Below are 12,801 nucleotides of genomic sequence, written 5' to 3'. Positions count from 1 at the left end.
GCATATCTCACCTACATTATATAACTTGTCTCATGGTTAGCTGTATGCATGTTTCATTATACTTTCTCATACATTCTGAGGTAGCATGGAACAGCAGAAAAGGATTAGACTGGAAGTCTAGGTATTTCAGTTCTAGTTCCTGCTCTGCAACTGACTTTCCCTAATATATTAGGCAATGACTTCACATGTACAATTGCTATCTTACTGCTTGCATTCTAAATGGTGGGGGAGGGACAAGAAGGAAGGAACGAATTTGGAACTTAAATATATCTTTAAAGCAATGTTAAAAAATTTATTTGTAATTGGGAAATATTTAATGAAAGAAAATATAGTAAAAAAAATATTAGGCAAGTCACTTAACCTACAAAAGTCTCAATTTGCTCATTTCTAAATGAGGATAATGATACCTTCCCAGAGTTGTGGTGTGGTTCAAATGACATAATGTCTGTCAACATATTATGAAGGGCTATATAAATGAAAAGTACTATTATCATTAGAATACATTGTAACAGTAAAATATAATAAGCTCCTTGAGGACTGTGGCTGTATCACTTTTGGATTTTTATCATCGGCACCTAGCTCAATATGTAGCAAGTGGTAGTTGTTTAATAAATTATTATTGATTGATTACCATTACTAAAGATAATAATAGTTATAATGTCACAGAATAGGTTGTGACTATCATTTTGATATCCTACCGGTATATAGTTATGACACAAAACTTAAATTCCATGTGGTTATATAAGCAATAAAGATCACTAATTGATAGATATGCGATGAGACAATAATATTGGGCTACACACTTGTATTTCTCTAGATGCTTGAGATCTTATCATAGTTTATATTCTGTCAATTACTGCAGGATGAAGTGGCACAACCACTGAACTTGTCTGCTAAACCCAAGACCTCTGATGGGAAATCACCCACATCACCCACCTCTCCCCATATGCCAGCTCTGAGAATAAACAGTGGGGCAAGCTCTCTTAAAGCCTCTGTCCCAGCAGCATTAGCCAGTCCATCAACTAGAGTTAGCACAATAGGTAAGTTGATTTTCTTTTCTTTTCTTTTTAAATTTTATAGCTGGTGTTCTATATATGTGTTTTTGTTCTATATATGATTCTGAGATGCAATGCAAATTAAGAGCAGTTCAATGAACTATGTAGTCAATTTAAACCACATAACTAATTTTAAACTGAAACTAAAGAGATGAAGCCCCATTAAAGAATATGTTTATTAATTGCTCCTAGTCATGAAGAGTAGATTGATTCCATATTCTCTCTTCATAGTAGAGAGCAGAATTTAAAGTCAGGAAGACCCAAGCTCAAACTCTACCTCAGCTATGTGATCATTTAATCTGATCAACTTCAATTTCCTTATCTGTAAAATGGACAGAATAGTAACACTGAATTCACAAGGTTGCCACTATAATCATATGAGAAAAGCTAACACACTATACATAACTGTTAGCTATTAGAGATGGTGGCTGTAGTGTGTGAATTATTTAGAGGTCAAAACAACAGAAATCAGGCTAGCACTGACTGATCCTTCCAGAAGACTCGGTGCATAGACCATTTCATTACATTACTTATCTTCTTTGTTGAATTTGCCATTTTTGTAACATGCATATATCTACAATGAAATGTATATAAAAGATAAAATCTTTCTGCCGTGGTAAATAACCACCAGATGATATCACAGTCCTGCCTGGATTTTGCTTTGTCATATCCAAGTTAAAGCTATGCATGGTTCTTATCTTCTAACCTTCACAACTATCATTCTAGCGCAGAAATTGCAGGCATACATGGTCAGACTTTTAAAATGCTCTGGCCAACCTGATTGCTGCTGCCTTTTAGGGAGAATGAGAGAGGAATCTGGACCTATAATTTCACCCATATGAGGAAGTACAGAAACTCCCCCCAAAGACTTGATCAACAGCTTACTTAGTCTATAACTTACAGTCTTAAAGAGTTGCCTCAGACAATGAGAAGGTAAACACTCATCACCACACATTTCATGTCAGAGGTAGGACTTGAAACAAGGTCTTTCTGACTATAGCTTTATCCATCCATTCATTACTCCAGGCTCCTTTTCATCATGTTGTATTAATTACATAACACAATATTATTCAGTTAAAACAAAGTATACAATTGCAGATAGTGTTTAATAACTGTGGTTGAAATTTAACTCCAGACATATTTGTAGCATTATATATTCTTTTGTTTGGGGTAGCTAAGTGGTACAGTGGCTATAGAGTGGTTGGACCTGGAGTCAGGAAGACTTATCTTTCTGAATTCAGATCTGGCCTCAGATACCTACTAGTTGTGTGACCCTGGGTAAGTCACTTAATCCAATTTGCCTCAGTTTCCTCATTTGTAAACGAGCTGGAGAAGGACCTGGCAAACCACTCCAATATCTTTGCCCTCCACCCCCCCCCCAAAAAAAAAAAACCCAAATAGGGTCAGAGAGAGTCAGAGACGACTGAAAAACAACTGAACAATATAAATTCTTTTGTTTGGATCTAACAATGACTAGTGAATATTCTCATTGGTAATGAGGAAAAGGCTTATTTTAGTGTCCAAAGACTCTAAAATAAAAGTGTCCAAAGGGGAAAAATATTTTATTTGGCATATATGAATTCCCTAAGTCCATCAAATATGTAACTGAGTTATAAATACCACATTGTTTAGCTTGTGACTTACTAAGTGATGTTATTAGAACTACATTATTTAACTAGCTGGGTAAATAATATATTTGCATTTTTATTATCAATTTTTTTTTCACTTAACCGTCTGTCATGTTTAAAAATTGTTCCTGGGAATAATGAATAGTGTCTATTACTATATATTTGGCATTTAACTGGTATTTTTCAGTAGTAAAATTCCTCTTGGTTTTCCATGAAAAATCTTTTCCCCACCTACATCTTTTTCATAGATTTAAGACCTCTACAATTTGCTTTTCTCCTTTCAACAAAATGCAGATGTTGAAAAGCTGTATGTACCTGTAATGAGTAATAATGTAGTTGGATAAAAGCTGTGAGGATTAATGGAGCTGTAAAGGTCACTCTTGAAAGAAGAATTAATGTGTTAGACCATTAATAAACCATGGAAAACTGTGGACCAAAAGATAACATACTTAAGTTATCATTAATGGCATGGGGCTCTTTGCTATATATCTGCTAACTAGAAGTATAGAAAGTGATTTTTTTTTGATGTTGCAGAACAATGTTACTGTGTAAAATTTAAGAAGCAGTGGTTTGAAATGGTGCACAAATGGATAAAGCTGTCCAAAAGTAGAGTCCTTAAGAAAATGTGAATTTCATAGAAGAGTGACAGATGGTTTCAGAACCTGTGGCCAAGATGTTGATCCTTGAGAAGTGTTACAGTTAGGCCTACAAGATAAATCTCTAGTTTCTCAGCCCAGTTCTTTGTATTTGACCATATTATTGGATGACTACAGAATCTGAATTAATTTATCCCATTCCTAGCTATCTTGTCTATAAAATTTGGTACATTATGAAGACTGACCTACCACCCTATAGTTTTGCAGTACGGCATCTGATAGTATCTAAAATGATGTGATAGAGAACCATTGACAAAATGGTATGTAAAGATAGCTTGAGATACAGAATAGTCTGTGGTTAGTCAGGAAAATGTGAGTTCAAATCCTGCGTAAGACACTTACTATTTCCCTAAAAAATGTCACCTCATTATACTTTAGTTTCCTAACCTTTAAATGAGAGGGTCAGCCTACTAAGTTGCCTCTCAGCAATAAATCTATAATCCTATAATATGATGTCATTCAGTTGTTTTAGTTATGTCAAACTCTTCATGACTCAGGGGTTTTCTTGGCAAAGATACTGGAGTGGTTTGCCATTTTCTTCTCCAACTCATTTTACAGATGAGGAAACTGAGGCAAACAGGGTACAGTGATTTCCCCAGAATCAGCTGCTAAGTGTCTGAGGCCAGATTTGAACTCAGGAAGGTGAATATTCCTGAATTCTCACCTGGCACTCTAAACACTGAGAAACCTAGCTGACCCCCTATAAGTGTAAGTCCAGCATGCTTTTAACAAGTTGTAAAACAAGCCAAACATACTGATATGAAACAAGAGGAAAAAAATTAACTCTAAGATCCTGAGAAATTATATTTCTCATTTTTTCACAATTTGACACAAGAAGTGTGATGTTCAGATGTAAATATGGGAAAGAATATAGTGAAATTTCTTCACTTGTACAAAAGGTTTTGAGAATTTAAATAGAGCTTATTTATTTGGGCCAAGGCTTTTGGATCACTATCATTGACCTAAAATTTTTGTGAAAATTAACATTTATTGCAAATCATTTGTAGTATCTGTATCTTTTTCTTACATGTCATGATAGCTGACCAACCTCAATAGACACCAGTAATATATATGTGTGTGTGTGTGTGTGTACATATATATAAAACACCTTTATACTGATGACAATACGCATATACTGTAATATTAGTTAGGTAAATACATCCGTTGGAGTAAAAATGTGTGTGTATGTAAACTATATATACTAAGAAAATATAACTACATCATTGGTCAATAAGTCTTTAACAAAGCACACATATTTACTTTAGCACAGAAATATGACAGTGACAGGCAAACATATAATAACTAAAAATCCTGAATAAAGTCTTGTTTAGATTCAACTGCCCAGTATATAAATAATCCTCCAATTTAACAAAGGAAGTCACAAATGTCGGGGTTTGATATAATATATTAATTAAAATCTATGTCTTCAAACCCAAGAATGTTTATTTTAAACTGGAAATTTATTTTTTTTCTTTTTCACACACCAAATTAGAAATATATACACATATATTTCAGATTTCATTTTATTTATTTGAGTTCCACTTTCTGTCAATAGTTCACCCCCTCCATAATAATCTAAATTCTCTTTGCATCTATATTAATCATTTTTCTTGCACACTAGCATCTTGGCAGCCACTGAAAAACATAAGGAGTTCATGCTTTTATTCACTGCTATGTGCCAAACCTTTTCAAGTATATTTGTATTCTGTAGAAACCAAGTAGTTCACAGAATATCATTCTTTCAAGTTGGTAGACAAATTCAGGTTAATAGGTAAAATTATGAGGCAAACCTTCTTAGAACTTATTAATTGAACTGTTTTCTAAGACAATCACTGACTTTTATGAGCTATAGTATTGTTTTTTCCCCCAATTATATTGCCTAGTCATGTTTCAGGAACGAGATTTAGGCTGTTAGGAAGGATAGAGTAAAGAGGATGAGTTATAAAATATTAAACACAACTGTCTTTTAAATAGTAGATTTAAATTTATACATTTTTTAAACCTATTTAAAGTGTTGTTGACAGTTTTTTTCCTAATTACAAGGAATAGAGATCAAACTATTTATAGAAATAATATCAGTGTTTTCAGCAGGATACTTATTAGACCCTCTAGACCTTTTCCCCATCCCCCATCTGAAACTTTTCTTTCAACCATTAAGGGATATCAGAACACTAGGTCCAGTCTGTGCATAATAAAAAACATGGATCATTTAGAAACCTAGCAGTGAAGCAATGAACTAATCTGACATCAGTTTCTTCAACAGAAATGTTTTAAGCAGCAAGATAATATTCTGCATTTTTTGGCAATCAGCAGATCTGATAGAAGAGTCTCTAGCAATACAAGGAGGATGTGTATTGTAATCTGACATGATTAGATGAGGCTCTTTAGGAACAGAACATTCATAATTGAGACAAAGAAAGAGTATTAATAACACTTTCCTAACACGGCAGTTAGCCATTTTATATTTCCTTTCTTTAATCTTAGTGTTTTTCAACAAATCATGGGATTTAATAGCGTGTTTTGGCAGATTAGAGGATTTATGGCCCAGATGTTTTTTGTTCTAAAAATGGATTAGGGTGTAAAGTTTGCTGGAATCCATGGAACATGTTGAGGCAAGCCGGTCATTTTATGTGTGATTAGTGCCTGCCTTCTGTCTCACAGTCCCTCCATCTGTCACAATTCACCAATGGATCTGGTTAGATTTAGCCTCATGTCACAAACAAGTCCCTTTTCTGGGCAATTTCATATTATAGATTCATTTTATGCCATTTTTATGCCCTAGTTAAAAGAGAGAGAGAGAGAGAGAGAGAGAGAGAGAGAGAGAGAGAGAGAGATGATAGATATTAGCTTCCCTTAGAATATTTGAAAAATAGACAAGGACTTAAAGTCTCCTATCAGTATTCCATCCTATGAATCATTTGCAGATTATAATAAGTATAATCTACACTAAAGAAAAGATGACAAAGTGTCACATTTTAAATTAAGTAGTATTAGTAGATGTGCTTCTGATGTCTATGTTTCAAAAGAAATAATTCAGCAATATATTGTCTAAATTTTAGACTGTGGAGCAGCAACCTTAAATTAGACATCTGACCTTTTATTAGCAGCATGAATTAAGTGTAACATAGTTATGATAGCCACAATTTCTTACTAAACACTTAATGACAATCACTTGGTAACATTCATAGCATGAGATTTATTATCTCAACCATTATGAGTTTTATATCCACAACAAAACACTTGCCACCTGTGGTTTATTTTAATATATCTAGGTTTAGGGGAGAAATGACCTTTTTTCAGTGGGTTCAAGATCTATTCTCTCTGTCCCTAGAAAATTCAGTCCTGCTGTCCAAAAGCCACAAGTTGTCTGTCTAATATTAAGCGAATGCTGAAATTAAATCAGGTATTGAAGTGTTATCAGTACGTTTCCTAGGGTTCTCATACAACTGTCAATTTCATTAGAAAAGTTTAATTGCAAAGCAAAGGCTATGTCAAACATTGAGATAAAAATGTAGTTCAGAATCTGTTTTTTGGTGCCAAGCATCTAGATACTTAGAAACAACCTTTTAAAAAACAACTTTTTTTTCCCCAGTTTCATTCAGATGTTCTGTCATCATTGCCATTGCTGATATGTGCGATATTTTCACTGGCTTTTTCATTTAATTAATTAAATGCTTAAAGAAAAAAATGAAGGAGTTTTTCCAGAGCAAATGATTTTATCCTTAACTGTACAAAATGATGCACTTTCTTCTATCATGTCAGGTTATTTAAATGACCATGATGCTGTTACCAAGGCAATCCAAGAAGCCCGACAGATGAAGGAGCAACTTCGGAGGGAACAACAGGTGCTTGATGGGAAGGTGGCTGTTGTGAATAGTCTGGGCCTCAACAACTGCAGAACAGAAAAGGTTAGTTCCTAAGCTTATATGCTCCATGAACATGACATGTATCTGTATACACACACTTTCATTTTTTTTCTTAGCATCTCTTCACAAACTCTTCATAAAAATCCTACTCTTCCTTTCCCTCCGTCTTTTTGGAACCTATGCTCCCGCCCTATACTCACTGAAGTAAGATTCACCAAGACTCAGCAAAGAATTAAATTATACTTAAATCCTTCCCTAGATGCTTGACAATTGGTAACAACTAATTCTCTGTTTCATGTGTCAATATGAATTATAGCAAAATTAGATTGTCTTTGAAATATGTGGGCCTGCGTAAAGATGTTACTTTATGGAAATGTTCACGTGGCTTGTGTGTGGATTGAGCAGGATTTTAAAATGCTGAAGCCTCTAAGTAGCATAAGCTGTGAGCTGATGACACACAGGCTCATCTTCGAGGCATCTAGGCTTGTGAGGTTGTCATGGATGATGTTGTATTTCTACAGTAGAGACCTGTCGAGTTATGTTAGATGAGTATGAAACTGGGAGACATAATCATTTGCAAGAACACCACGTACTTTTTGCAGAACTTCAAAACTAGAGTTGTTGAGTCTAATATTTATTCTTCAGCTCTGAATTAGCTTTAGGTTGTTAATAAAGCCATTGTCTAGAGAGAGAGTTGCTTTTCTTCCTAAGTATTACCATAAGATATTACTCCACAATGTTCAAAATTATATCTGGTATTATTTGACTTATGGTGAATTGAATTTTTTTTATTATATAGACAGATAGTTTATACCAAGTCAATAAGAGTAAAAAATGATCAGCTACTTAGCACTAACTTGAAAGTTAATCATCATGGGAAGCTTATAAATCAAACAGTATTGTCCAGAATGAGCAGATTGCTAATTTGGATAGCTTTCCAGTTTCCCTAGGTTTTATATGGAGTTTGATCAATAAGCTCTGAGAAGCCAGCAGACTGAATTAAGAATGTGAATTGTATGTATGATTCTATCACTAATGTATTTTTTTTCACCAATTCTTATATGGGTGTCAAGGACATAGAAGCCGTTCCAATTTTATTAACTCCTTAAGGGAGAGATTAAAGCAGGGGTCACTGTATCACTCCATGTGTGGCAGTACCTAAAATATAAAGAGGAGTGGCATAGGGACTTGATACTGTTTAACATAGGAGAATACCAGAAGGGAAGGGGAAAAGGAAAGTGTCAGCTATAAGAAGAAATTATCACAAGCATAAAGGAATTTATGTTCAAATATTTAAACATTCTTGAAAGGATGCTTGAACAGAAATTCCTTTTCTCTGCTCCCCATGTAGAAATGAGTTTAACACTCAGCCAGATGCTAATGCAAAGTGACTCAAGCTATTCCTCGCAAGCATAGCTAAATTGCCGTTATTTGTTAAGCGCATTGAATTCAGCTGTGGATACAGCAGTTGGTTGCATTCACAAAGCATCTGTACCCTTTTTTTTTTTTAATCCTCCAAAGCAGAGACAACTCTACCTATCTCCCCCCTTCTCCTCCCCTGTGCTGGCTGGGAATTGTCAAGTGACAACCGACCAAATCCTTTTGGACAGGAAGCCTTCATCCTGAGTTCTATATACTTGCAAAGCAGGCCTTGTGGTTGGATTGGGGAGCCCATTAAAAGCACTTTGATGGTATGGAAATTCATCTTCCTGAAGCGCCTAGGCCCCTGAGCAACATGCTGTTTAACTGTGGTTACAGATCAGTCATTCACATCGGAGGGCAGTAATTGTGTTGACGGCTTGTAAGGCAATGGAAGTACATAAAATAATCCTGGGCCCTCCACCATGGCACTGGAAGTTAATCTTCTTTAATACAAATCAGCTGTTGTTCTAACACATGACTTTATGCCGGCTCCAGTGACTCTGCACAGCCTTTTGATTAAGTAACAGGAGTGGAACCATCTGCATTCGTTTTATTCTGTTACTGCCCATTATGGGGGTAAACTCATTTCTTCTTTCCCTCCACCCCATCTATCAAGTAATAGCTTATATTTTCCTCCTCTGATTAGCACTTTATTATATAAAACAATCGTATGTGTCTTTCTCTTCCTCTTGTCAAAGGCAAAAGCTTTAAAATCTTCTTTTCGATATGTTATCTGCCAAAAAAATTTACTGGCTGACTCTGGACTACGTTCTTAGGCATGTTTCTATCCATACATCCTCCTGCCCATAAATGTGGTAAAAAGTTACACTGTATTTTCAGGTATGTTCTAAGTTCAAGTTTCTATGGCCTATCCTTCATTTCTATCCTCAGTAGCTTTGAGCAGCATTAGAAATGCTGATGTTCTTACCTGTGAAGAAGTTTCTAGAAGTCTTCCTTGAGCTGTCATTAGGCTGTCTTTCTATATAGCCTCAGTTATCAGGTTGATCCTAGCCTGTCCTTGGGAATAAGACATAACTATTTAATTAATGATATTTTTGATAATCAAAATTATCATTGAGACTTTTCAGAGATTTTAAAAATGTTTGGAATTCTGTGTCAGAGTCTGTGTATGCTTATATACACAAAAGAATTTAACAGAGAGTGCCCATCTTACTAATCATGGTAGAATAGCTATATTTATGGGGAGAAGTAGGTTAGTGTGCTAATGCTTCCACACATAGAAACATTAACATGCAGCCTGTGAATCACATGGTGAGGTCTCTTCCTAAGTTCTTCCCTTTAGAATTTAATAGTCAGCTACCTGAATCCTTAGCCAGATTATGAACATGACGGTTTTTGTCTGTGGCAACTCTTGATTTAATATTATCTACTGAATTAAGCATAGTACATGATGAATATAGATTATTTCCTTGGGGGTGGGGGTGAGAGTGGGAGGAGGAACTGAAGACATGGGGCTTGAATCTATGATTGTGTTAGCATAAATAAGTCCAAGAGTATAAATACTCCCTCTCTCCCCCCATTCAGATTGCTAGTCTGTCTGTAATTTAGGTTCTTAGAAAGTTGCTTGAGTCATTGAGAGGTTCAATGACTTACCCCTTGTCAAATAGCTTGTATGTTTGAGAAGCAAGAAGTGAACCCAGATCTTCCTAAATGCAAGGCTGGCCACAATTTACTAGGACCCTATTGTATGAAACTATTAATTTTCCTTTCCCATGGAACCTACATCTTCTGAAGACAACCTTTGATTTAACATGAACCCAGGAAAACACTAAGATGAGAGAGAAAAAAAGCTCAGTTCAAGATAACTTCTAAGAGTATAAAAGGAGATCTCCAAGCTAAAATGGAAAACTCCATAGCCACAGAAAAGAGACAGAATTGAGAAGCTGCATCATTTCTAGCTTTCTTAGTTCTTTTTTTTTTTTTTAAAGCAATTGGGGTTAAGCAACTTGCCCAAGGTCACACAGCTAGTAAGTGTGTCAAGTGTCTGAGGTCGTATTTGAACTCAGGTGCTCCTGACGCCAGGGCTAGTGCTCTATTCACTGCGCCACCTAGCTGCCCCCATGGCTAGTTTTTGTGTTAAGTGTCTGAGGTCGGGCTTGAGCTCATGTCCCCCTCTCTCCAGGGCTGGTGCTCTATTTACTGTGCCACCTAGCCACCCCTGCTTTCTTAGTTCTTCATAGAATATTTTCACCATTTGCTTGAAATGTGAACTTCCAGAACATCATTTATATTTGAACATCCATGTTAAAATATAAATGATTTATGAATTATCACCACCCTATATTATCCAAATCATTAGCACAGATAATGTAGGGCATATGTGGCTCCCTCTACTAGACTCATGTGACAGGCTTCACATAACACTTGTGCCTTGTGCTCTTGCATATTTGAGAAAATAATATGAACTTTTTTATTGTAATAGTATACAACAAAGGAATTACTTTGTGCAGTTACTCTGAAATGGGAAAGTTGATAAGAAATCAACGATTAAACCACCAGGATGAATGTTGCAAATGCTGCATTTCATATAAATAAATGTATTGTCCCAGTTAAGAGAGTTTAGTTTCAAAAGTAGTAATTGGGCTGAACAAATACAATCTGAATGAATGCAGAGAATCTTGCTTTTCAATAATATAGATCAAAATACATAATGAAATTCATTTTTACAAAAATACATTTTAATTGTGGATTCAGAGATTCCTTATTATTTTACTTTTCTAGGAAGTGTTTCAACATAGCCAAGAACTGTGTATATCAGATTTCTTGGAAACTCTGGGACACAGTCTAATTTATAATTGTTATCTATAGTTAATTGCAGCTTGATTGTGCATTCAGGTATTTGTTACCTTTTACCACATTGCTCTGAGATTGCAGATTTGCATCCAGAGGGAATAAGCAAGCCCATCAGGCAGGAAAAAGAAGAAGAAAGTTATTTCTTTTGGGAAAAAAAAAATCACTCTGCCACATTTCAATCCACATGGTATATGTTTAATTGTGCAAGTATCTACATAAGAGTTGGGAGGGACCTAGGCATCCAACCCATATGAAAAAGGAATCTCCACTGTAACATACATGAAAAGTGTCTGTCAGCCTATGCTTTAAAAGTTCCAACAAAAGGGAACCGAACACCATTCACCTTGGGAATAGCTCTAGTTATTAGGAAACTTTTCCTGGCATCAAGTTTAAACGTGCCTCTTTGCAGCCCATTTCTCCTGGTTTGGGCCTATGGGGTCAAACAGAAAAAAGACTAATCCATTCTCCACATGACAGGCATTCAAATACTTGAAGACAGTTATCATGCCCTCGCCTACCCCTAATTCTTCTCTACTCCGGGTTAAACATGCCTAGTTTCTTCAACAGATCTTCATATGATATGGATTCAAGGCCCTTCATGATCCTGGTTGAACTCCTGGACACTCTTCAGTTTAGCAGTGTTCTTAAACTGGAGTGCCTAGAACCAAACACAGTATTAGGGATGAGTTCTGATGACGGCAGAGTACAGTGGGACTATCACCTTTTTATTCCTGGAAGTAATGCCCCTCTCAGGACAGGTCAAATTGAGCTTCTGCTAATTCAGAACAGTTGCTGTATGTAATCATGTTTCATCTATCGTATATTTGTAAAATTAATTCATTGATGCTTATCAATCATGTGTATATACACACATGCTCACACCCACACATCTGATCTTTTATATATTTTCAAACTCAGTGGTGCAGAGCCCAGGACACAGGAACAATTTGTAGAATCATTCAGATAAAAGAGACTTTCAGAATTGTACTTCTATTTCTCCCTCCAGATATGACCACCACAGGCAGGTGTGCATCTAACCAATTTTAGGAAAGTTTCCAAAATGTTTTAAATATCCTTCTACCTTTAAATATATAAGTGCTTCTACTATTTTGTACATTATAAATGTGATTATATAAGTACGTTCATATTAAAGAATAATATTATGAAAGTATCTACATGCAAACTCCTTTTATGTATGCCCATACAAAAAAGTGAGTGAGAACTACTTACAAATTTATTATTGCAAAAAAAATTTGTGTATTCATATTTTGATATATATAATGCTTATATCAATTTATATACATATTCACACACACAATGAACTCATTCATCCATAACTTTACATAGCGGCATCTGTGGA

The 12,801-nt window shown here is 35.4% G+C and overlaps 1 protein-coding gene across 1 annotated transcript in view; it reads left to right on the top strand.

Annotated features, from left to right (window-relative positions):
• LOC138176105 (transcription factor SOX-5) overlaps nucleotides 1-12,801 on the top strand; it is a 503,378-nt gene that overhangs the window by 453,382 nt on the left and 37,195 nt on the right. Inside the window, exons 11-12 of the mRNA XM_069106851.1 lie at nucleotides 863-1,040; nucleotides 7,102-7,247. Coding sequence (XP_068962952.1) covers nucleotides 863-1,040; nucleotides 7,102-7,247 — 324 coding nt within the window. The remainder of the gene's footprint in view (nucleotides 1-862; nucleotides 1,041-7,101; nucleotides 7,248-12,801) is intronic.

The sequence above is a fragment of the Petaurus breviceps genome, unplaced genomic scaffold (assembly GCF_028583685.1).
Source record: "Petaurus breviceps papuanus isolate PSGF00001 unplaced genomic scaffold, PetGlider_PUasm1.0 81, whole genome shotgun sequence".
NCBI classification, from domain to species: domain Eukaryota; kingdom Metazoa; phylum Chordata; class Mammalia; order Diprotodontia; family Petauridae; genus Petaurus; species Petaurus breviceps.
The sequence above is the reverse complement of the archived record's forward strand: the minus strand, read 5'-3'. Positions and strand labels throughout refer to the sequence as shown.